At 38.0% G+C, this 26,866-nt stretch overlaps 1 protein-coding gene across 1 annotated transcript; it reads right to left on the reverse strand.

Annotated features, from left to right (window-relative positions):
• Positions 1-383: 383 nt before the first annotated feature.
• On the reverse strand, positions 384-26,426 carry LOC127229765 (calcium-activated chloride channel regulator 3A-1). The gene is made up of 14 exons (XM_051194740.1): positions 26,268-26,426; positions 24,927-25,067; positions 23,930-24,077; positions 15,724-15,832; positions 14,077-14,254; positions 12,542-12,769; positions 10,093-10,317; positions 7,601-7,778; positions 7,110-7,210; positions 5,750-5,974; positions 5,113-5,383; positions 2,605-2,772; positions 1,892-2,125; positions 384-761 (listed from the first exon to the last, which is right to left on the reverse strand). The coding sequence occupies exons 1-14, from the start codon at positions 26,424-26,426 to the stop codon at positions 421-423; spliced, it is 2,706 nt and encodes a 901-aa protein (XP_051050697.1). The 3' UTR covers positions 384-420.
• Positions 26,427-26,866: the final 440 nt, after the last annotated feature.

Below are 26,866 nucleotides of genomic sequence, written 5' to 3' on the forward strand. Positions count from 1 at the left end.
AATACCACTGTTTTCTTGTCTTTATATTGAGTTAGTTTCCTAGTGCTCTATGGAAACCAGTCCATGTTTCTTTCTTTCTTATTTTATTTCTGACTTACTCTGCAAACAGACATAATTTTCTGTTTTTGAGGTTTATATTGTCTCCTTGTGCATTCATTTTTATAAATTCACATATGTAACAAATAGGCTTTTTATACTAATATTTGGAAAATGAGTTGTTCCATTTAATTCATCCTTTCCAAAGTAAGATTAAGGAAATACTACTGTTTCTACATAACAACTTAATTGATTTTAATTGACACAAATTAAAACATTTGCAACATTAAACATTCACTTTATATTATGAAGAGTTGTATAATAGACAATGAGAATAGTAAATTCTAAATAACATTGAAGTTAAGTTCTGCAGTAATTTCCAGTTCAAAATATGAATAAAGTTGCAACAAATACAAAAACTGTCAAACTAGGTGCAGGCATTTTGGTACCCAAATCAGGGATGCTGGGTTCCTGTGGAGGAATAAACTTGACAGCCAGTGCGATGTTGGAGGTTGCTGAAGTGAGATTCGCTTCATTGATGGCCTGAACTGCAATGTAGAACATGGTGCTTTTTCCTATTTTCAAGGTTTCTGGTTTGAATTCAAAGTTTTCTATTGACCCAGCCTCCTTAGGTACCAGACCAGAAGTATTCACTACAGTAGCATTGTGAAAACCTTCTTGGAGATCCTGAGAATGCTGACTCATTCTGATGACATATCTGTGTGCTGGAAAAGAGACAGACATGTGTTCATTAGAGGCAGGATGGGCCTCTACACACACTGCTCCTGAGGAGTTACCAGAGGAGCATGCTGAGCTTCAGTGATGGAGAGCCCAGGTATAGTTTGTGCCTGATTATCCTGTCTCACTGACATTAAAGATGAGTATATGAACACTAATTAAAAGCATGTTCAGTCACAAAATCACAGAAAAGCTAATTCGCTCTCATGAATACCAGCCCTGCACCCAGAATCCAGGTTTCTTTTGATAAACACGTCGACAGAGCTGAACTCAGTTTTCAATTAGAACACGGAACACACAATGCTCACGAGCAGTGAAGACTGTGAGTGTCTTCTGTGACTTTTATTAAGATGAAAAAGGAGAAATGGGGTGGGGGTGGGGCCCTCAGTGACAGACAAGGGGACAGCCGAGGGTGGGTCAAAGCACACAGAGGGCGGAGCAGCACTGATGGCACGCACAGGACCCAGTCCCACCTCAGCAGCGCCTCAAAGTTACTGCTCTCCACTACTATTTTTTAAATTTATCTTTGCTATTTTATTGTGTGCATGAGTGTTTTTCTTGCATGCATGTCTGTACCCCATGAGCATATGTGAAGGAGTGGCAGGTGGTTGGGAGCTGCTGTGGGTGCTGGGAATGGGATCTGAGTCCTGAGAGCAAACAGCCATGCTCTTGATCGCTGAGGACACTGTGGGAGGTGGGGGAGGGGCGACACAAATCTTTAAAGACCGATTTTCATAACTTTAAGATAAAAATACAGGGACAGCTCTGGCTAACTCCAACTTCCTTGAAGTTCAGTTTTTACATTAAAAATAAATGAATAATGGCCTATAGTAGAGACTCCATAAATATTATTATAAGGAGACATTGGAAAAACTTTGGGAAAGAAAGGCAATGCAATTTCACTGAGGATACTTTATTTTTTATTTTTAAATAAACACTTGTGCATATCACTCTTATTTGTAGTGTGTGTTCCCTTACAGACCCTGCTGAACAACGCACTGGAATTATTTCCTGGCAACAAATTTTGCAGCATCTAACAAAAATGTAATGCTGTCAATAATTTAATTTATTGCATATGACCCACTCTGAAATCTTTAAAATTCAATGCCAAGCTTACCCCTTCCTTTGTCGAGTACCATACCAGGGGCTGTCCATGTCAGGTGAATGTCATCTCCTTTAAACTCAGCCTCCAGATCTGTGACTTTACTGGGTGGGAACACATGAGCGTGGTTACCACCAGGAGGCGCTCCAGACACGGTAAACGACTCTCCAGAGGTTAGTCTGCTGAAGTCTTCCACTGCAGATTCTGCCTCTTGGCTTTCAGGTCTGGGTGGATTCATTATAATTTTACCTATGAAAAACACCCCCAGACTTCTGTATCTTTCTTGTTGTCCTTTATCTCAAGCTGAGCTTACAGCTGTTCAGGGCACATGTTGTTTGATGACAGACATTGAAAAGTGAGAGAAAAGCTTCTTCATGTATGACTTTAAAATATGTTAAAACTAACATTTAACCTGTTGTGACCTACTGCTTTTGCATGAGTTCTTTGATGACAGGGATTGATTCAACTCTTTAGCTCTAGCATTTAACACAGAGCTTGTTCCATGACACAGGAAATGTATTTTGTAGCTGAAGCAAACTGAGGGAAATGTTAACAAATTATGTGGAAACATGGTTTATGCTGGGTCCACCTATACAAATCTTATTTTGAATTCCAAAGTTGATTGCATAATTACATACTTGGGATTTCTACATATAGTATCCCCTTCAGTGTTTATTTTATATAATTTACTGAAACAGGTGACATATTTTGATTTTAATGCTACTTACCATCTTCAATATAGCCAGGTATATATAGAGACTTGTTCTTTTGTCTTAAACTTAGTCTGGCTGTGTTGTTTGTTGCCTGGACATGTACTTTTAAGCTGTATCTCCCATTTCCGTGATAATCTGTGAAATATCTTGTGTAGATGCCATCATTTTTAACAGTATCAGCACCTTAATAATGAAACACAACAATTAGAGATGCAGTAGCTTAAGATGAAGATTGACACTGTTCACAAGCACTACTTCTATGAGTTTATCAGAAGTATAGGACAGTTTAATCCCTAGACCATAGTATTTTGATTCAATGCCTAGCTTGACTGTGTGCTAACTATGCTATTTTAGAAAACGTAATTTATAGTAGGCACTCAGTTATTTCATATTAGAGTCTTGTCCAGAAAAATGTTAGAACTGACAAAGATATTCAGCAAAGTAGTAGATTACAAAACCAATGTAAAAAAATCAGCAGCCAACTTTTGTGCAACCACAGACTTGTGAGAATGAGGCTAATCTGAGTGCAGTTATTACTGATTAAAAGGCAGTACTTTCCCCACATAACCAATAATGATCAGGCTGAGAAAGAAATCGGGACATCAATGCTATTTTTTAATACCTTAAAAGATATCCAGGAACAAAACACTGGAAGAAATTGGAAAATAAAAAATAAAAAAAGAAAATAAAGAAAAACCACTTCAAGTTGGGAACACCTTCAGTGTTTATATATCAGCAGAATCAATACTATGAAACTGGCTGCATAGTTAAAAGCAATCTACAGATTGATGTGATTCCAATAAAAATCCAAAGACATTCTTTACAGAAATAGAGAAAATGATATCAAAATCCACATGGAAACGCAGAAGAGCCAGAATAGCCAAACCACTCCAGAATAAAATGAACAATGCTGGTGACATCAGCATGCCTTGTAAGTCATGCTACAGAACCACAGTAATGCAGCAGCATGTTACTGACATAAGAGACACATGCAGACCAGTAACTAGAACACAGGACATAGCATTAACCCACACACTGAAACCATGTGATTTTTGACAAAGATGCCAAACATACACATTGAAGACAGATAGCCTCTTCAATAAAGAGTACTGGGGAAATTGGACAGATAGACGTAGAAGAATGAAACAGGAACACTAGTTTTGTCTCGTATGAAATCAGTTCTGAGAAGATCAAACACCTTAATGCAAGATCTGAAACTCTCAGTCTGTTAGAGGACAATGCTACAGGATGTAAGCATAGGCAAACGGACTTCCTGTGAAGAACGCTAATCACTTGGTAATAAAACCAAGAACTGACAAAGAGACATGAAATATAAAAAATTCTGTATAGTATACAAGCAAGTGTGGCCTGTTATATGCTAGAAAATCTTTGGCAGGTATAATCTGATAGGATGGATATTTATATTGTATAAATAGTTTAAAAACTAGCAAAATAGGCAACTCAATAAGTGGGCCGGTGAAGTGAACATAGAGTTTTCAAAGATAGGGTACCAACATCCATTGAGAATATGAAGAGTGTCCAGTATCCTTGTCATCACGGAAATGCAAATTAAAAATACGTTCAGATTCCATTTTAACCTTGTCATTTCACCCTAGTCAGAATATTTATTATTAAGAAGACAAATGACAAAAAACACTGACAGGATATGTGGTGTGTGTGTGTGTGTGTGTGTGTGTGTGTGTGTGTGTGTGTATAGCAAAGAAAAGTGTTATACAACACTTTTGGAGTTGTATATTAGTTGAGTCCCTATAGGAATCAGTAACTGAAAATAGAATGACTGTATGATCCATCCATATCACTCTTCTGGATGCATCCAAAGAACTTCACTTGAATGTCTATGTTTATTTCAGCACTGTTCACAATAGCCAAGCTACAGAATCAGCCCAGGTGGTGTCAAAAGATGAATGGATAGAGGGAATGTGGTACACATACACAACAGAGTGTTCTACCGCACAGGGAAGAATGCTATTATGTCACCTGCAGGAACATGGATACAAGTTGAGATTGCCATTTTGAGCATACACAGACAAACCCCCATATTTTCTCTACTTTGTGGCTACTGGATTTTATATAGACGAATGTAATTGAGCCAGGGTAATGGAGACCACTAGTGGGAGAAGCAAGAGAGAGAGGAGGTATAGGAGGGGATATGGACAGTATGGAATATGCTTGTATGCAAAGCCTATAAGCACGGACACTATTACAAAGGAAGTTGGCCAAAACAAAGAAAATATAACCAGATGGAGAAAGCATAAACATAATGCTAACATTAATGAAAATAGAAAACTTGTGCTTTTAATTTCCACGTGAAACATGAAATTGATAGTGGACTCGAGTCAAAATAAATGTCTAGGTTTGATTTGTCAAGGTAACCAAGTGAAATATTTTAAAGACATCATTACTCTAGTAGATTTTAAGTACATTAAGAAAATATTGACTTAGAAATTAAGGAATCCGGCAGGAGAATGTAAACTCAGTGGTGCAGACTCAGGTCCCCATTACCTGCCCCGTTGTCCCAGAGCTCCAGTGTGACTTGATGTCCATCTTCAGCTTCTATAAAGGCTGTGACACTGGCTCCCAGAACAGGCAGGAAGCCCTGGCTGACTCGTGCATAAACAATCATCGGGCTAGGGTACTGTGCTGTGTTTTGACTCATGTGAGCAGTCGCGATTACTGGGAGTGTGGTAGGACTTCTCGCTCTAGTGGTCACTGTCACTGTTAGCAACTGAGATCTGGCGTTCTTATTTATAAGGCTGTAAGTCCAAATACCTGTCTGGAAAAAAGTTTTAAGAGCTTTGATAAAACTTTTCTGCTACTTGGGATGTGCAATTATTAGGAAATTTAAACAAAATAAAAAAAATTGGGGGGGGGTTTGAGGGACCTGCTATGGAACCCAGGGTTCATGAATGCTAAACAAGGATCCTATTAGTAGTAGAGACTTGCATTCCTAATCTCAATAATGATTTTTAATATGATTGTTAAAAAGAATCAGTAACATAGATATGAAAGCTTAGATATTCTACCTAGTTTCTAATGAAAACTACGCTGTCACAGTTTTATTACTGGTAAGGCAACGTGTCTTTATTTCTTAACAAGAGATGGATTAAGGGAACACAGTGAAAAAACCCACACCACTTACCTCTGCAATGCCTGGTATTTGAAGTCGAGCAGAGCGAATATTTAGCTTATCATCTTTGAAGTCTGAGGTTGTGTATTTTTTCCCCTTTGGATCTTGAAGACTAATTTCTGGCTTTTGTACTGTCCAGGTGATAACAAAAAACGTGTCATTTCCAATGGTACCATCCACAGGTACTGTACCACTTATCTGCTTTCTCCCTGCAATATCCAAGGCTTTGCTCTCCAACTGTTAAAGATATAAAAAGAAAACAGATAAAACTCATTTGTTAGTTTAAGAAATGGAATTATAATACTTTGGTAATTCATGGTAATTTGAAATTAATGTTTAAGGTTCAATTACAGTGACAAAGAATTAAAACATTTTCCAAATCTCTCTCTCTTATTCACTCACATGTTGTTTACCTTCTTATGGAGGCTGTGCTTTAAACTCCTAGTGACCAGCCACCCAAGGTTATGGACTGGGGGCAATTCTGTTTCTTTAGACAATGGCTCTGTGCTGCCATTAAAGGTAGTTCTAGCTGATTCTTTATAGTTCTAATAAAACATAAGATTCAAAGGCTGGGGTGAAGACCTGTGAGCTCAGAGAATTAGAACAGCAACTGTCTCTTGGTCTCTCTTTGCTGGGGTCCTGGAAGCTACTTCCTCTACAAAGCCCCAACTGAAAATCCCATGCTAAGCTCTTCCCTGCTACTCCCTGTCCAGCAATTGCTAACCCACCTGATTGAGCCCAGGTTAAGGCAAATGTAACACATTTTGTTAACAAATCAACATGAACAAGTGCAACACATCTTTGCCTGATTAACACACACAGGCACGCAAGCATGCATGCAAGCACACACAGACACACACACACACACACACACACACACACACACACACACACACCTCACCTGAATCCTGACATGTCTAAATCTTTGCTGTGGGATTGAGTGGTATTTTGGGGTTGAGCAAACATTTTTGACTTTATTTGAGTAACCATAGTGACAGAAGCTTCTGTTCAGTGAGATGAATAGAAAACGGATAAAGAATGAATGAAAACAGCAGACACTGGACAACTTAAGTCATTATATGAAGAAGTGGAGAAAGAGGAAAGAACTTAACTTGGAGATCAAGCAAGAGACAAAAATTAACTTTAACAGGTGTTCACTTTACACACACACACACACACACACACACACACACACACACACACACACAGAAAATACAAGAGAAAAGGTGTTTATGTCATATAAAAGAAAATTCACTAATGGTGTATTTTGGAAACACTTTTCATGGCAATGGAATGATTTATTAGAGAAAGACCATGTAATAGTAGCATAATAGAAGTTTATAGCAACCGAAGTATTTTGCAAAGTGCTGACCTGCAGTGCCCGCTGCAAGATATCTCCACTTCCAGATGAAATCCTACTGAAGGCATCCATAAGGCCAGTTACATCTTTATTGGCATAAAAGTGAAGGCCTCCTAAATGGGGAAAGGAGATTGTTATCATCAATGCACTTTAAAATACACGTGACACTTCATTTTCATTATTAGACATTACATTTAGTCTCTCTCTCTCTCTCTCTCTCTCTCTCTCTCTCTCTCTGTGTGTGTGTGTGTGTGTGTGTGTATGTGCGTGAGCAAACATTTTCGACTTTGAGTAACCATAGAGACAGAAGCTTCTGTTTAGTGAGATGAATAGAAAATGGATAAAGAATGAATGAAAACAGCAGGCACTGAACAACGTAAGTCATTATATGAAGAAGTGGAGAAAGAGGAAAGAACTTGGAGATCAAGGAAGAGACAAAAATTAACTTTAAGATGGCAAATGGTAACAGCTGCCAGTTTAGGAACATCTGTCCTAAGTCGTACCTGTCATGGTTGACAGGGTCTCCAGTCCCTTGTCAGCAGAAGGCCCCAGAGCGATGGTGTGGATGATGGCACCACTGCGTTTGACCTCCTCAAAGCATGAACTGATCTGGCTGTCTTCCCCATCTGTTAGCAATATGATTTCAGAACCAGAAGTCCTCTGGTCACTGGAAGAGATTGCCTGTAAAAAACTGTGTTAATTACAGACTGTCCCTCCTGTATAAATTTAAGAGCACACATAGCGTTTATATCCTCTTCCTAAGTTTAATTGATACATGGAAATTCGTAGAACATTAGATTTCTCAGTGCCTTTAATCCTCTACATATATTCATTTTGGTTACCTAGTTGAGGTGTAACAAATCAGTAACAGTTGCTGGCACATAGTAGCTACTTAGTGAATATAAGCTGTTGTTATCATCCAGTGAATACTTGATGAAGACTTGAGACTCCCAGGCAGCTGTAGAAGGCTATGCTGAATAGCATTTTCAAAATCATGACCACAGTTGTTTGATCAAGATGGAAATATTTGTTATGTGACTCTCTGATGCATTTTGTTTAGTTACTCCTAAAGAATTGTATGATTTTTAGAAAGAAAGCAAAACAAAACAGCCTTGGCTTATCATAAATGAAGAAGTTAACAAATTTGCAAGTATAATTGGATTACATATTTTCTTGGTCATTCCTACCAAGAGTATTAGTTAAGAGTCTATGTGTCAGGTACTTTGGGTTTAGGTACCTTGAATATAAATTCTATTTTCTAATCATGAATTATTACGTTTAGTCTTTTCTCAGATTTTCCCAAATACACCACACACACACACACACACACACACACACACACACACTCACTCTACAGATTGTTAGTTTAACCATCAAATGTATAGATTCTGTAGCTCAGGTTTTGAATCCTAAATTTGTCTTATAATCTTGAGATAGATTTCGTTATTTTAAAGTTCAGCTTTTTCTGGGGGGGTGAAAAATGGTCACAGTAACACTACCCAACTCCTAAAATGATTAGGGTACAAGATCATGCATCTTAATATAGAGACAGAAGAGAAGTCCTAGTTCCTACTTCAAATAACTTGACAGATTTAGATGATCCCTCCTGGAGGGCATCACCTTACATGTGGAGTGTGTGTGGTGGGATGGGAGGGGAGAGTGGTCAGGGTGCATGTGGGGGGGGGAGCGCAAGAGGGAGGGAGGAAGGTAGGGAACGAGAGGGAACTGGGATAAGAAAGAAAAATAAATATAAAAGTGGTAAAGAAAAAAAGAAATGGTTAAAAAAAAGATTATTCATCTAAAGCATGTACCACAGGGAGTAAGGTTGTATACCGTCAACACATAGCTACTTTTTAATGATTTTGAGAGTGATAACACTTAAGTATTGATAAGGTTTCACTAAAAGCTGTTTACAATGATGAATATGGTTTTTCATCATCTGTTGAGCAATAAACATAAATATATAAGATATAATAAATTTTACTAAGAAAACCATATAGCAATTTATTTAATCATCTGAATATATTTCTAATATATAGTACTCATATTTTAGACCCAAATAGACATATGAAAATTATTTTCATAATAGCAAAACTTGTGGAAACATTTACTAACCTTACATATTTGCCAAACTTCAATGAGGTAAACAATAGTGATACCCATATCATCTTGTTTCAGGAAAACGATTCTGAATATTGAGTTACTCTCCAGACATTTTAGGTAATTCACAGTAGAGTGGGTACCTCAGGTTTCTAAAGCCAATCTTGTTTTTGAGAAATTGGAGTCACACAGTAAGTTAAGGAGACTGTGAGCCAATGGTCTACATAGAGCTTCAGTGATGACTTTGATAAGTGGAGGAGATGGTCTTCAGTTTCAGTGGCTCAAACATGACCATACATACCTTAGCATGGAGGCTGACTTGGTGGAAGAAAACTAGATGAACAGTATAACCTCTGAGTACACTGGTCTAAAGGAACTCTTCATGTTTAAGCTCACAATCATAAGTTTGCTTTATATCTGCCTATGTTCATTGCATAATATATGTGGAGTTACCTCTATCTTTGGATTTTTAAATGTAATTTAAATTAGTGTGTTAGGATTTTTACCCATGCTATAAAGTTGTCACTGTTTTCTTCCTTTGCGTTCAAGGCATTATCTCCCATGCATAGAAACTATCTGTGAGAGTCCCAGAGACATGTGTAGCTCCTCAGTGCGGTTTTGACGATCGTTTATCAAAGGAGGTTTCACATCTGCCACTCCCCAATGTCACTGCATGGCAAGATTTTATCAATGGGAGTACTGGACACTGAGAGGCTGTGCCTGTAAGTAGTAGTTGGTGAAGCTACCTTTTTTTCTTCCAGAAATGCTTTGTCTAATTCAGATCAGAGTGTTATTAGATGGTGGAACCCTGAGTTCATGACCCATGTTCAAAGCTAAATGAATAGGGTGAGAAGCAATAAGTAAATGGCAAATTATATTAACTTTAAATGCTTACGTGAAATCCTGCTTCAAGTCCTGTGCAAATTGAAGTTCCTCCCAAAGCTTGTTGTGGGAGATTTGCAATGATCTTTGAATAGTCACTACTATGAGTTATTTTTGTGAGATAATTTTGGATTATGGCGATTGAGTCAAATGTGACTAATCCAACCATAGATTCCTTTTCAACAATTTGAGTTAAATAAAGTTCTGCTGCTTGATTCATTCGAATAAGACGGTCTTCCTGTAAGAAAAAGTTTCTAGATTAATCTTGACAGATTAATAAAAGACATAGTCATTATTGGGCCAGAAAACATGAGATTAATTAATGGACCTTTTCAACTTTAGCTCTTTTGTATTATTAAAAAGTTTAAAATGTGACTGTGAAAGCCTTCAAAGTCTAAGCCAGTTTATGAACAGTTATCTATTTGCAAGTTTCACCTGACAATTAATTTTTAAATTGCATAAAAAGATGCTCATTGGAATGTTGTTTTTTAAAAGTAACACAATGAATGTCCATAAATTGTCTGTTAATAAGGGATTATCTGAGTAGATTATGGAACATTGTTCACATTATAAGACCATTAACTGTTAGCTCGTGACAGGGCACTGTCCCTGAAGGCCTAGGTTATTATAAACTCCAGTGAGAAGTGTGGGATACCTCCTTGTGAGTTGCTGACAAAGGAGGTTCCTAACCCTCTCCAAAAACAACATAGGTCATTATTATTGCTTTTGGCTGCCTCCAGAACTAGTCAACACACATCAGTTGTAGGACCCAGATAAATAAAACTGAAGACAGGCAAGAAGCATGTTCTCTGTTGTATAGCTTTCATATGTCAGGAATATATAGGTCCCTGGAAATAAAAAGAAATCAAACATGGTCTTATTCAATGGTGGCTCCAGAGTACTCCAACACCACCCTGCCAAATAGTGTGTTTCCACTGGTGTAACAGTCACATGACTATTAGGGGTGTAATCATCTGCTTTGTGATTAGATATGAGGCCCTGTCCACAAGACAGAATTTGTGCTTCCTACTGCAAAATGGCCATGAGCCCAAGGCTAGGGTGATCATAGGGCACCTACTGCCAGCTTGCCAAGTACACATATCCAGTATGTACATTTTGCCTTCTAAACAGGTTTATATGCATGGATTAATGCTTCCTTCATAACCTTACCTTCTTGGTTATTTACTGAGGCATTTTTTGCATAGGGAAGTGGTTAATTCAGAGACACAACTGGTCAAAGTCCTGAGAATCAATGAATTTTGAGTGATAGATCAACCCTAAATGGAACATATAGTTCCTGCCTACCCAGAGATCTAGAAGCATGGCAGGAGAGGAGGTTGAAAGAACTTAAGACCGGGATCCATGAATCACCATTCTCTGGGGTGTGACAAGGTCATTGTACTCATGAACCCTTAGCAGCTGTGGTCATCTGACAAGATCAAGTCCATCAACATTTCAGTATGGATGAGGAAGGCTCATGAGGAACTATGGGGTAGTTAGTGGCTTCTTGGAAGGGAGTTCATATTTCTCCACACATAGTCATTGATAAATTGCTTATGCTTTCTATATCCAGTGAGTTATTACTATAACACCCATCAAAATAGTGGGGAGATGGAGAGAGAAGGGACAAGACAGGGTGGTGGAGTGAGTATGTTCAAATATACACGTTATGAAGTTATGTCAAAAATATTTATAATTTATGTCATGGAGATGGGCCTACATGCCTGCAGTGCAAGCACCTGGGTGCCTGAGGCAGGTGGAATGACAGAAGATTGAGATCAGTCTCAGTGACAAAGTGAACACAGGGCCACCTACAGATCCATAGCATGATGGAGTCTCAAAACAAAGAAAGAAGGAGCCCAAGTTATCTAGTGTGAAAATGCTTGCCTAGCATGTAAAATGCCCTAGGTACAATTGCCAGCAAAACACACACACACACACACACACACACACACACACACACACACACACACACACAGCACTCTCTCTTTCTCTCTCTCACACATACAATTTGTTTTGCATGACTCTGGTTTTCATGAGGAGTGCTTACTGTATTGTCTATGAAAGTTGGATTACAAAATCTTTACAATATAACAATTTTGTAGAGGAAAAGCAAATATAATAATAATAAAACTGGAATGATACACTGAGTGGTGAAATTGTAGGTTTTTCTTCTTGCTGTACTTTTTTTCCTAGTAAGAACTGAAAGTTAAGAGGTAAAAATGACTAATAATCTAATAAACAATACATTTTTATAACTTATTTTAGGTATTAATTTAGATAAATCACTAGGCATATATTTATTTGAACATATATATATATACATATGTATGTGTATATATATATTTATTTGAACATGAATACTTATATTAGTTTATTAGAACTAAACCTAAGAACAAATTGTAGTTGTATATTTAATTACTTAATATTTAACTTAAGAAATCCAGTAAAAGGTGTCTTACTGAGCCCATGCTTCCAGATTTATCTAGCACCAAGCAGACTACTCTCTGCTTGGACTTCAGCAATGAAAATGTAGGTGGAGGCGGTGTTTCTGTTCCTATCATGGGAGAGGCATTCTGAAAATCAGCAGACTCCTTGATTACATCCCATGTGCTCCTGTGGTTACACATTTTGTTCTGTAGGTTTGGGGCTTCTGTGTTGTGGGTTTTTTCTGTGCAAAATTCAACCACCTGAAAAAAAATTCAAACATGATATTGTAAAAGCTTGTAAGGGATTACTTGTTTTCCACATATGAAGTTAGCTGCCGTGTGCATCCTGAACAGGATTTGTCTCCTGACAACAATCACTTCATAATCACTTGTGTGGACATCCATTTTACATGCCTAGGGTGGAAGGAGGGTAAGCTGATGGAAGCTCAAGGTTTTGGGAGGTTCATTTGGCACACTCAAATTGCATGGCTGAAGTATGATGGCAGCTTAGACAGCTCCTAGAATGAACTTCCAACTTGCTCTCCAAGACTTTTGAGGATCTCACATCTTGAATTAAGGCCAAGAATAAAGGATTAGGGCTACTTTCAAATTGTCCCCAAAAAATGGTGCAGGATAAATGGCTGTCTCTTACTGTCCATGCTCCACATCTCCAAATGGGCCCAGAAACTTGAGGAGAGACACATGCAACCTAGCTCATTGTGCTGATGGATTCTGACATGCAAAATCAGTATGCCTGAAAAGTTATTAAAAGTGCAAGGAGGAAGTTAGGAGAGGTAGTTCCTGCTCTGAGTGAAGAATTGTATCTAATCATTCTGCCAGTGGATGTTTTATTACTATTAAACTTTTAAAATCCTCCAGGTTTTGAAAACGCGGAGAAAGAAGGACAAGCCATATTTTAGCACAGTGTCCAGATAGAAACATCCTACAGGAACTCTAAGAAACAGTTTTTAAAGTCATTTTGTTATGCGTCTGCAGATCTAAGCTCAGCCTCAGAACTAGCTATATCCATCTAAATATTTTACATTTACATTGTAAGAGCGTGCTTTGATTCTGACATGTTTGGGTTCAAAAATTCCAAATGGCATAATATTGGATGGGAGGAAAAATGAATGTGAACTAAACAGTGCTTCTTATCATTTCCCAGTGGGAGTGGTTGCTCATCACACCAAGCCCGTCTTCCTCTTACCACCCACATTCTAGATTAGCAGAGTAACTTGAATAATATCCAGGAAAGAATTAAATACAAGGTTGTTACTCCAGACACAAGATGAACACACATAAATGAAGAGATACTCTATGGTGGTATCATGTGGGTCCATTTTTCCTGCTACATTTGAAGGAAAGACATAGGTTTATAAGTGAGAGCAGGACAATTCACAGACCCATCATGACACAGGCTGTAAAAAATGGCCTCAAATCAACCCTAAGAGGAATTTCCTTTTCCTCTGTTTGTACACATATTTTCAGTGGAATGCTAGCTTCCGTAGTTAATTTCCCCACAATGATTCTTTTTTTTTTTCTGTCAGGAAATGAATAGGTGTACTTACAGAACTGAGAGTTTGCATGAACATTATGGAGTTCCTGGCATTCTGAACTTTGTTTGGGATAAATGTACATTTGGATTCATAGAGTCCTGTTCTTGAGTCACGTCGGCATGACCTTGTCACGGTGCTGCCTCTCTGACTTTCACTGACCACATTTGTCCCAGTAATGCCAGTGGAGCATCTATGACAGAAAAGTTAGATTACTGTGGTGGTCCAGGGAATGGAGCCAGGGGTGTGCATGCCAGGCCCGCCCTGTGCCAGTCACTACTTCCTCAGCCCCATTTTTAAAATCCTCTGCTTTACAGTACTGGAAGTCAAATGTAGGCACATGAAATCTCTCTCAGTGGCCACTTGTACTGGCCACCACATACCAAGAACTCCATTTTGACAAGAGTAGATCCTAACCATGTGTTGTTTCTCTTTAATGTCTGTGTATATTTGGTTATTGTCGATATGTACTAGTGAGCCTAGAGGACAGCTTCAGCTGTTATCCTCAGTAATTCCATTCACCTCCTTTGAGGCAGTCTTTCCTAGGCCTGGAACTCACCAATCAGGCTAGACTGACTGGCTAGCAAGCCCCAGGAGTCTTCCTTTCTCTCCCTCCCAGTGCAGGGATTACAAACATGCTCCACATGGCAGCATTTTCCTGTTATTTCTGGGGACCCTTCTTAGTTTCTAATGCTTGTAAGGTAAGTAAAATAAGCACTTCATAGTCTGAGCCAGATTCCCCACTGAGAGCAGCATTTTTAGTTCATATTTCCTTTCTAATATGATCAATATTAGTAGTAGGAAAGTGGGAACAGGAGGGAGATTTGAGAGCTGCTCAGCCCGTGTGCAAGGCTCCAGGCATCTCTACAGACCATCCAGAACAACAGGGATGGGGCAGGTGTCTTCTAGAACACACTTCATCTGATAGTTTTTCTTCCAAACACTCATTGCCTCTTTACATACATTTCTATTTTTCTCAAGACTTTTTAGAAATAGTCTAAGTGTTTGTTACTTTCAGTTTGAAGGTCTAAACACTTTATAAGTTTATACTTACAGTTTGGCTATGTTTATCCCAGAATTACCTTTCTGAAAAAAATAAACTTGTTCAATTTTCTTTATGAAAACATGAGTTTTCACTAACTTAGAAGTAAACTATATTCATTTCAAAGCCCCCTGAATACTTAGTGGTTTCAATAAAGCTGTTGTACTTAAAAAATTTTTGAAACAAGTAGAAGAAATGATGCATAGATTGGAAATAGAAATGGGGCATTATTAGATAGGGTAAAGGAGGGAGCTGAAACAAATGTCACATGTTTTCTTTCTACACAGAGTTAGTATGACATACATGTGAAGAAATAAAATTTAAAAATAATATCGATAATGTGTTTAGGCTTGAATTGAAATTTGTTGATGTCTGTGGGTTTACCTAATTTTTCTGCTACCCAGAAATAATTTTTATAACATTCCAGTGGATTTACTGAAATAAGTCCTGGTACCTGACTACCTCCATCCCAAGATGGAGACACAAGGATTAGTCAGACATCTATTAACACATAATGGTGCAGCCTGAATGTGGTGGCCTGCCTGAACACCTGCTCATTTGTGCTGCAGAGAGATTAAGCCATTGCCAATAAGGTGTAGAATCAGTTCCCACTGTTATACCTTGTGACTTCGAGAGTGTTCTTTCCAGATATGTAGAAGGGCCGGTCTGTATTATACTCATCAAATAGTCCCCACCGAAGATGGGCCCACTCATGGACAAAGACTCTGCCTGGTAGAGAAGACAGTCATCTATAGAACTGTAGCTACAATATTGGAACAGTTTTCTATAATGAGATATCCACCCCACCTACACCTGTTATACTGACGCCATGCATTGGGGAGTGGGAACAGGAGCTGGCGTGACCTGGGGTGACTAGGTCTGGGTTTCTGGACCCCAGCTCTCTCTTGATTCCTTGTCAGACACAGAGCATCAGGAGGCATCATGCCCACCTCCCCAAGTTGTGCTGAGACTGAATGCTGAAGCCCTGAGCCCCTCCCTGGTTGTTTCTTCTGGTCTCCATTTGTTCAGGAAGCCGGAGGAGAGACCTGTTGGCACTATGGTTCCAGCAATTTACATAAGGCTTGCTTCACTCCTCCACTTAACAAAATTCCAATTGTTAGTGTGTTAAGACTCATTGTACAGGGACGGGAATTGGAAGTATCTCCTGCTGCTGGATACTATTTGGTGGTACACCTCTGCACCTACAGGCCAGGTATATTTACCACAGTTGAGTTCTGCAACTAAAAGCATCAAAGTCCCAAGACAGCAGGATTATAGCTAAGTTAATTACAGTCACCTTCGCAATTTAAGCTGTTATAATGACTGAGATCAATTGTTCCATACCAATGGTGGATAATCTTACCAATCCAGATGTTAGGAAAGTTTTTGTTTCATGTATGGAGGGAATCTTAGAAGAGGACCATGACTTAACCCAAAATATACATTTTCCTAATAATGGCCATTAGTTTTATAATCAATGTAATATTCTTAAAGAAAGGGTTTGAGATTAGAGCGAAAAATAAGGAACTTTTACAAACCATAGGACACTTAGAAACAAGGACTCAGAATGTTGAAAATGACAATGGAGATCTGAAAAACAGAATGCAAACATAGAACACTTAGAAAAAAGTGTTCAGAATTTTGAAGATGGCAATGACAGGTAGAATACAAAACATGGAACATAAAAGTGACTGAGAAGACAGAATTTGTTCCATGTCTGGTGCTTCAATGACCAAAACAAACAACGCAATGCATTAACACACTAGCAGAAACAGTTTGTTCCTTGTTCGACAAATTGAATAATAATATGAAAAAACTGGAATATCACGTGGAAAAAGTGACAGAATTTTTCCATGTCTGAGGGTAATAGTAAGCCAGCTGATACAACATTGTTTCTGGAAGGCAGTTTACATGCCATTCAAATAATATCTAAGGATGAGAATAATAAAAGCATAGAATCATTCGTAGTTGGAGAAAACAAGAAACTGATTCAATGAAGTCTCTGGAAATTTATATGATTCAAGAAGTTCACACACTCAGACAAACAACTGTGAACACATTGCAGGCCTTAGAAGAACAAGAGGTACAGGTGACGGGGCAGGAAAGACATTTAAAATTCCCTACACTCTTCAGGGTCAGAGAGGACTTGCCTAAAGTCATTATTCCATCACCAATGCCTTTCTCTGTATCTCTCACTGAAAATCCAGCAATGAAAAAACACCCTAAACGTTTTGTTGCATGCCAGTGGGAACCAATATGTATGGAAGATTTAAAAGGTATAAAGGAAACAGTAGTCTCTTATGGCATGCGCTCATCATATGTGAAGCAATTAGTAGAATCATGGGCAAGGAATAATAAGCGAGCCGCTAAGAATTGGGAACAATTAATATCAGCTGTCCTTGAAAACTCCTCTCAATTAGAAAGATGGCTTTGTGGAGAGAAGAAGCAAAAGCTCTTGAACTTCAGGCTTGAAGAAAGGTTATAAAGCTCCCTCAGATAAAATTCTTGGTGAGGGTCTTTGTGCTGATCCAGAAACTCAAGCTGCATATGATGAACATATCATGTCTCTATGCAGTACAGAAGCTTTGAATGGCTTGGATAAGGTTCCTGATCAAGGGTAGAGCATAGAATCCTTTACCAAAGTGAGGCAGGGACAAAGTAATCCTTTAGTGTATTGCTACAAAGATTGTCTAGGGCAGTACAATTAGGTACCAGATCCAGATTCTAGGCGAATACTCATAGAATCATTAGCTTACGAGAATGCAAATCCACAATGCAAACATGTGCTTTGGCCCTTAAAAATCAAATCAGTACCGTTAGATGAATGGGTCCTGTATACACCCAACATTGAATATAACGACCATGACACTGAAGCTTGGGTAGGAGAAGACATATCCAAAAGTCTGAGAAGACATCAAGATAGCAGGTGTCTTAACTGTGGTGACATGTAAGCGTGGGTAGGAGAAGTGATCTCCAAAGGTTTGAAAAGACATCAAAATACCAGGTGTCTTAATTCTGGTAGGATAGGACATCTAAGAAGAAATTGTAGGCAAAGCATTCCTAAGAATAACACTCCTAGGAATGAAACAAACAGAAGGCCTCAGCCCTCTGGATTATGCAGAAGATGTGCCAAAGGCCAACACTGGACCAATGAGTGTAGATCAATCAGAGACAAGCAAGGGAAACCTTTACAATTGGGAAACTCCTTGTGGGGGGGCCTCTTGAAGGCCCCATGTCACAGGTGGTCCAGACATTCCCAGTCACTGTGGATGATTAGAAAATCCAGTGCATATATATATATATATATATATATATATATATATATATATATATATATATCATACCTCTCCGAATGCCAGATTAGCTATGGAAGATGAATCAAACATGAATGAAGGGAACAAAAAAAATGTATATTTTGGCAAACCTCTATAAATATTCAAAAGGCCTAAATTAAAAGTAAGGATGAGTAACAAATTGGTAGAAGGGATCCTTGACACTGGTGCTGATGTGACCATTATAACTGATAAACCTTGGCCTCCAAGATGGCCCCTGCAAGAGGTAAATGTTCAATTCTTAGGGATGGAACCCTATCACAGGTAAAACAGAGCATGAGATGGATTGAATGTATAGGATCAGAAGGACAGAGAGGAAGGTTGAGACCATATTTGGCTGATATAGCAATAAATTTATGGGGTCATGATGCATTGCAGCAATGGAACACACAAATTAACAGTCTTCCAGTGTTAGATAGGAACCATAAACGAACTCATGATTGTAGAGAAAATATTATAAAGTACTATACAAGACAGACACCAAATATCCAGGCTGTACAAAAACAGAATACAAGTGCTGAACAAACAGGAGTCAAAAGCCCAACCTGAAAATGGCTAACAGAGGAACCTGTCTGGGTAGGGCAGTGGCCTATGACCTCTGAGAAGCTAGAGGTTTTAGAAAACCTGGTTCAGGAACAGTTAAATGCTGGATGTATCAGTGAATCAACCAGCCCTTGGAATTCTCCAGTATTTGTTATCAAAAAGAAATCTGGAAAATGAAGAATGCTTACAGACCTGAGAGCCATCAATAAAGTTATCCAGCCAATGGGCTCTCTACAGCCTGGAATGCCCTTGCCTTCTCTGATACATAAAGAATGGCCTATTATATTATTGATTTAATGATTGCTTCTTCACTATACCTTTATAAGAAAAAGATAAAGAAAAAATTTGCCTTCATGGTACCTTATTACAATAATTCTCAGCTAGTCAAGAGATATCAAAGGAAGGTTTTGCCACAGGGAATGCTAAATAGCCCCACCACCCTCTGCTGATATTTTGTGTAAAATCCTTTGGAAATAATTCATAAACAGTTTTCTCAATCCATAGTTTACCATACATGGATGATATATTGTTGTCTGATTCTAAAGTAGAAATATTAGAACAAAATGTTTGAGGAAGTAAACGAACTTTTACCTCACCGGGGATTACAAATTGCACCTGAAAAAATACAAAGAGGAGATTTTTATCAGTTACTTAGGATATTTAGCATTTAGACCACCAAAAGTACAGATCAGGAGAAATTGTTACCAGACTCTTAATGATCTTCAAAAATTACTTGGGGAGATTTCTCAACTATAGACCATTATTGGAGTAGAAGGCATGATTTGAAAAACTTGAAAATAGCACTAAAATGGGAAAAGGACTTGAAAAGTTCATGAATACTATAATCTGAAGCTGAAAAGGAATTAGAATGGGTAGAAAAGAGGATACTAAAAGCACAGTTGGATTGTGTGGATGCAAAACTAGAGTGTATTCTGGTTATATTACCATTTAGAGAATATTCTTTGGGGATTTTGATGTAGAGGGAAGATATGATATTAGAATGGATATTTCTACCACAAAAAACAGAATACTTGTTTTTAAAAGGTAAATCAAGACTTCGTCAACTGACAGGAATGGACCCAACAGAAATTATAGTACCTTTAACTAATAAGGAATTTTCCTCCTTATGGAAAGATAATGAATATTGGCAGAGAGAATACAGTAAATTTTTGGGGAGAATTAGCAATAATTATCCCAAAAGTGAGAGAATCAAATCCATAAAGAAAATTATTTGGATCCTTCCACACATTGTAAGAAAAACACCAATATCTGGAGTCCCTACATTCTATAGTGATGCAAACAAATCATGTAAGGAAGGATATAAATCAGGAATTATAAGTAAAGTAGTTCAAAGCGCTTATAAATCTGTAGAAAAGGCAGAATTTTATGCCATTCTCATGATATTATGAATTTTACAGAACCTCTCAATATAGTTACTGACTCTCAATATGCAGAGAGAGTCATCTTACACATTGAGACTGTGGAATTTATTCCTGACGATACAGAATTAAGTACAGAATTAAATTGTTTATACAATTACAAGATACTATCAGGAACAGGGCTCATTCTATATACATATAATACACACATCAGATCTCATAAGTGTTTTCCAGGTCCCCCTAGCACAAGGCAATGATGAAATTGATGGGAAGTGTGCTAGGGTCCTCACAGTTTCATAAAAAACAACAACAACAACAACAACAACAACAACAAAAAAAACGGTTTAAAGAAGGATTTTTCTATCACTTGGCAAGAAGTTAAGGAAATAGTAAGAAAATGTCCTGCTTGTTAATTCTATAACCAAACTTCTCTACCAGGAGGTAGTAACCCTAAAAGTATAAATAGGAATGAAATATGGCAAATTGATGTGTTTCATTTTGCAGAATTTGGAGAATTAAAATATGTGAACCATACTATAGACATATTTTCAGGGTTTCAATGGGCCACTGCTCTGAGCTCTGAAAAGGCAGGTTCTGTTATCACACACCTATTCGAGGTAATGGCCATTATGGGCATACCTGCACAAATAAAATCTGACAATTCTCTGACATATTATCTCCAGCAAACTGAAACAGTTTTTTGAATTGTAACATACAACACATAACTGGTATACCACACAATCCCACAGGACAAGCAGTGGTTGAGAGATCTCATCGTACTTTAAAAGACATGCTCTGTAAACAGACAGGGGGGAACCAATACACCCAAACACAGATTACATAATGCTTTATTAACATTGAACGTTCTTAATGCTAATGAGAAAGGAAAAACAGCTGCAGAAAGATACTGGACAACAGAAAAAACTTCTGAACTAAACCAGCCAGTGTACTTCAAGGATGTATTGACCTCAGTATGGAAACCAGGATATGTGTTAAATTGGGGTAGGGGTTTTGCCTACAGGAGAAGTTGATCAAGATTTGAGCTGGACAAGAGAAACCTCTTAATGAAGAGAAACGACAAGTCATCCACCAAAGTATTTCCCGTGAGTTGTATGGAGATCTCAAAGGTAGGGGAAGTGTTCTGTTCTTGTCTACAAAACAACAACAACAACAAAACACCAAAATACACAACATGTAGTTACCTACAGAAGAAAAGGCAGCTCTCCAGAAAGAACCCTCTAACAAAGAGGGACTTAATATATGATACAAATATTTAATTCTAATGTATTATTTCTCTACAAAAAAATCTATTTCTCTTTACTTCCTAGTATTCCTTTAGTTCCAATTCATGTAAACCAACGCTGGTTTTGGAGCTAGATTTAGTATTCCTCCTTTAAATTCAAGCATATTTTTAAAATTAAACTCAGAATTTCTGCCTTATATCAAGAAACCAATTAGTGTAAGACAGAAGAACACAAAATCTGGGAACTGTCATTTGTCTAAACTTAGTTTCCTCTCTGAAATCCTAATTTTCCTCATATACATTTTCATGCTTACTGTTGCCTTTCCTAATATGCATTCCTATAAAAGTTGAAATTTTCATGTTGATATTGATGTTTAAGTTTTCCACAGGGAACAATAACAATTCCTAACAACAAGCTTTGAACTCTCTGGGAAGAAGATGGGGTCCCACTTCATTGTTTTCACTGTACTCAACCTGGTGCATCTGGACTACAAACATCACCCCAAACCGTTTTGGGACTATATTGCTCGAGACAACTCCAGAGTAGCTGAAATGGTGCACCTTCTTATTACACTCTAGCCAGAGTTCCAGATAGAACTCAGTAAAGCATTTCCTGCCACTCAGACACTAGCTACAAATGGTACAGCTAGTCCCCTGGAGAAATTTTGTTGCCTAAGATTTTTTCTTTTCTCGAATTATTTGTATATTATATTTTGTCATATTGTGTAAGGTCTTTTGGTTTACCACATTTTGTGCACAATATTTTTATCATATTTTATGTAAGTGTACTTTTACATATGTTCTAGACATTTTGTATATCGATACACTTTAGAATATTTTCATCATCTTGCATTATACAGTTCTACTTTGGGTCAAGACATTTCAATTCTACCTGTGAGATATATATATTCCTTGTCCTTGCTAATTACTTAGGGGAGTTTTAACCATTCATATAGCTAGGTTCCTGAGTACTACAGATTATCTTCACCCAGAATTCTATACCTATGAGATTAGTCAGGCATAGATGTTTGATCTTCAAACACTTCATAGACCTGCAGAACATGGCATTTAATTGTTTTAATATTAGAATTCCATTGCCATGACACACTATTGCTTCTGACAGCACCGAGCATTTCCTGGGAATACGTTGTAAACGGATGTCACTACTTCTGGAGTCCATCCTCTCCTCTGTAGTTCTTGGGCAAAGAACTGCCCCTACCTCAACCACTGACTTTGGACATGTTGTTCTGTGCTTGCAGGAGACAAACATGGAAGACTTCTGAACCTTGCCAAGTCAGGGTAAGGGAGCCTCTCTACCTCCCTGCTTCTGTAGTGTTCTGTCAGATACTCTATGGCTTAGCCAAAACTAGTTGCCCTGATGTTGTTTTGAGGCTTTATGTGACTGTCTAGATAGTGAGATGTCTCTGTCATTTCTAGAGTTTATATATCCTCCTTCTGTGGTCTTTGATGGAGTTGAAGACAGATTCTTATGGTTATAATTTTCCTTAGTTAGGATTAAAGATAAGTTACCTATAAGACTTTAAACTCACAAAGATAGAACAGATGCTGAAATATTTTCCTTAAATCTTGAGAAATGTTAATGAATTAATTATTAACAATAGTTCTTATTTGACAGCTCTTTTGTTATATATTTTACTATATTAAAGTTAAAACCCTTCTTTTTATTTTAGACAGAAAAGAGGAGATGATGAAGGATGTCATTCTGTACATGTATTTCTCTTACTAGTTAATGAATAAAGCCCTGTTGGCCAATAGGAAAGCAAGATAGGTGGGATTAGGAGATAAGGAGGATTCTGGGAGATGTAGTAAAGAGGGTCAAAATGTAGGATCAAGAGAAATAAGAGGCCCAGACCCTCTCTTCTGTAAGACAAGACCATATGGAAACAATTAGCATGGTAGAAATGGGTTAACATTTAAAACAGCTAGCCAATAAGAAACACTAGCAATTGGCCAACAGCTTTTTAACAAATAGAGTCTCTGAATATTATTTTGGGGCCAATGTGACTCTGGGACTAGGCTGGCGGGAAACTGCTCATAACAAAAGTTTCCCTTTATTTCCAGTCTTTTTGTTCATTTCTAAAATAGAAATTGTTACAAAGTCCAGAAATTTACACAATTTAATAGCCCCCAAATTCACGTATGCTAGTTACAATAAGTGACTCATTATATTTAGAAGTTTGGATGCACAAATAGGTGGAATGCAATTGATATATTTTTAAACAAAGGTGTTAGTTTATGTTTACTTTTCTAATAGTTGTGGTTTGCTTTTCCCCAGTGGAAATAAGAAGTATAAAATAGATATTTCTACCTCGGGGTCCATACACAGGCAAATTATCAGTCAGGAGGAAGTTTGGAGTAAAATGTATGTACTGTCCTCTGTCTCCGCACTGTCCATACTGAAGTGTGTAGGGATCATCTCCATATTTCAGGTAAGGTTCAGCAACTATGATGTCTGCCTAAAATGCAGAAGAAGATGCCAAGGGTGACAGAGACAAGAGGTTTTACAAACAAGACTTATCTAAACTGGTGAAAGTTGGGGTTCAGTGGAGTAAGTGCTTTCTATTTATCCACAGGGACTGGAGTTTTCAGCTCAACACCCACATAACAGCTTGGTATGTTGACCCATGTGTGTAACCCCAGTAGTTTGGTAGCAGAGACAGGCAGACTACTGGAGAGTGTTCCCCAGTTGGTCTAGCCAAATTGATGATTCTCAGATTCAGTAACATGCCCTGTTTCAAAAAATCAACGGTCGAAAGCAAATAGAGGAAGTATTGACCTGTGACACTTACTTGAGCATTTTGTGCACATACCCACACTACATACACACACACATATACACACACACACACCACATACACCTTACAAACATTACATATACAGGCTAAGACATGCACACATATGTACACATATTACGCAGACACCATATGCACAGATACTACATACTCATGCATTCACAGACAATTACATACTCACATATGCACACACAATACACACACCCTACATAGACATACTACATACATACACACCCTTCATAGACATACTACACACACAGACTTGCACACACACAAGAATGAACACTACACACATACACACATGCATGCACACCAGACACACACTGCACACAAAGGCAGGTGTACATTTACACACACATGCACAAACACATGGACCACAAATGCATACACTCATACACAAACAACAAAAGAAAAGTTATATTACTAATTGCTAACTTAATTATCAAACCTCGTAAGTATTCATTTGGAAAAGGCACAAGAATCAAAAGTTTAGGATCTGGATGTGACACCTACTTTGTCATATGATTCCCGTTTTGGTGTTAGGTACTCAGACTTTGACTTCCAGGTCATCGGAACTAAAATGCTTACATTCCTGAAATAAAATCTTCCTTTGCTGGCTTCAAACAGGTAAGTAGAGGCTTGGGTTACCATTTCCTGACAAAATGAAAGGTGCATTGTGGTAAGAACGTCTATACGCAAACCAGAAGAAACTAACAGGGGCTGCTCTTCCTTAAATTCGCTTGCACAGCATAACTGAAAGTTGGAAAAAGTTTTACTGGATCTCTCCAATGTATAAACTCATTTCCATATGCCCATGCCAACTCTGATTTCCTGCTGCCCACCCCTGCAGCTGGTGGTTAGGGTGGGTATGAGAATAAAGTCTCTGGGTGGGGTATTAACATGATTATGATCACAGGTCTGTAGGCAAGTTGTTTAGTCATCAATTTCCTCAGACTTGGGTTGTTTAAACAACCTAGGAGTTTAAAAGTCTGGTGATATTTGTTATAAAACATATTTTTTGAAAGCTTCATATGTAGGTATGAATCTGCATCACTCCCCTCTTTATCACCTCCTCAACTCCTCCCATTATTTCCACTCTCCCCACCAAATTTATGACCTCATCTTTAACTATCATTGTTACATTTGTGTATACATTTCTACACATGCATCCGTGTATACAACTTACTGCGTCATTCTAGCATTGCCCCAAGTACTAATAACAATGATAAATAAGACTGAATTGTTTCAGCTTGCTACTTGCTATGATCCCACAGACAAGAGGACAAGAACCTGTGTTCCTAACCATCATGGACATTTTGAGAGGATTTAAGAGTGAAGTACAGATTACACAAAATCTTTTATTATACAAATGCAATTAGGTACACATCAACTTCAAGCATGTCTAAGGGAAGATAGGTAAGGATTTTAGGTTTTCCAAAATCGATTGTGTAGGAGCAACTGAAGAGATGTGTAACACCACAGCTGCTATGGTTTAAGTGTACATTTGCTGTATTGATTTTGTAAAAGCAACATCATTAATATAAAATATGAGAACATTTCTCCACTTGCTCTAAAGTCTAACCTAACTAGTTACTAATAAGTTAAGAGCTAGTTAAGAGCTTTAACACTGGTTTTAATGTGTAATAAAAACATAAAGCTAAGCAGATACTTATCTTGGCTGTAGATAATACTGCAGAGGTGATGAATACAGTCAAATGGCTTTGGGAGGGAATAATTATCTCTCTCTCTGTCTCTCTCTGTCTGTCTCTCTCTCTCTCTGGGTGTGTGTGGTTAGATGCCTACGTAAAAAGAATTATTGACATGCAAATATGCAGACAATAAAACTCTCCTTACCTTTATGCTTTGGATAAGTCTTTCATCTTCTGGCACACCAGGGTTAATCGCAATGACCACTCCTTCATAGCCGTTGTTGTTCAGATGGACCATGGAGTTTTTCACTCCCTGAAAGAGATGCAGACTGAGGAACAGAAGGACCTTCAGACCCGACACCATGTTCGCACATGTAAGTGAGGTAGCAGCACAAGGAGGGTATTTATGTGCCTGCTTCACTCGGGAATTTGGATCAAGACCAGAGTATTTACATACATTTGACTGAGAGAAACACTGACATCTTTTGGTGACTTACCTCATCAGATCTAAAATCTTAGTTGTTTAGTGACAAGGGTGTTGTAGTGAATACATTTATTGTAGTTTCTATGACAATAGACAGTGTTTTCTGCTACAAAACTTGTCTAGACAAGTTCTGTTTGCACGAGTTTATTTTGTACAACTGTTAAGTTTACGGGACCTGAAGAGTGCCGATCCTGCCAGACTACCAGAAAAATGGGCTGCTGGGATAGCAACCAGGGTTGTTTTTGGCAAGTTCCTACCTCCCAGAATTGACAACAATCTTGTGTGCCAGCCCAGGCTCGCTGTAGCCTTTCCTGTAAAAT

This window comes from Phodopus roborovskii, unplaced genomic scaffold, assembly GCF_943737965.1.
Source record: "Phodopus roborovskii unplaced genomic scaffold, PHOROB, whole genome shotgun sequence".
Taxonomy (NCBI): Eukaryota; Metazoa; Chordata; class Mammalia; order Rodentia; family Cricetidae; genus Phodopus; species Phodopus roborovskii.

What these genes read in the sequence shown, in the direction of transcription:
- LOC127229765 (XM_051194740.1), bottom strand. Translation starts at nt 26,426, where the DNA reads ATGGTGTCGGGTCTGAAGGTCCTTCTGTTCCTCAGTCTGCATCTCTTT. An exon ending in TCATGCAAACTCTCAGTTCT is followed by an intron (nt 12,770 to 14,076) that starts GTAAGTACACCT and finishes ATTTTTTTTCAG; the next exon opens with GTGGTTGAATTTTGCACAGA. An exon ending in AATCTGGAAGCATGGGCTCA is followed by an intron (nt 10,318 to 12,541) that starts GTAAGACACCTT and finishes TTTTTCTTACAG; the next exon opens with GAAGACCGTCTTATTCGAAT.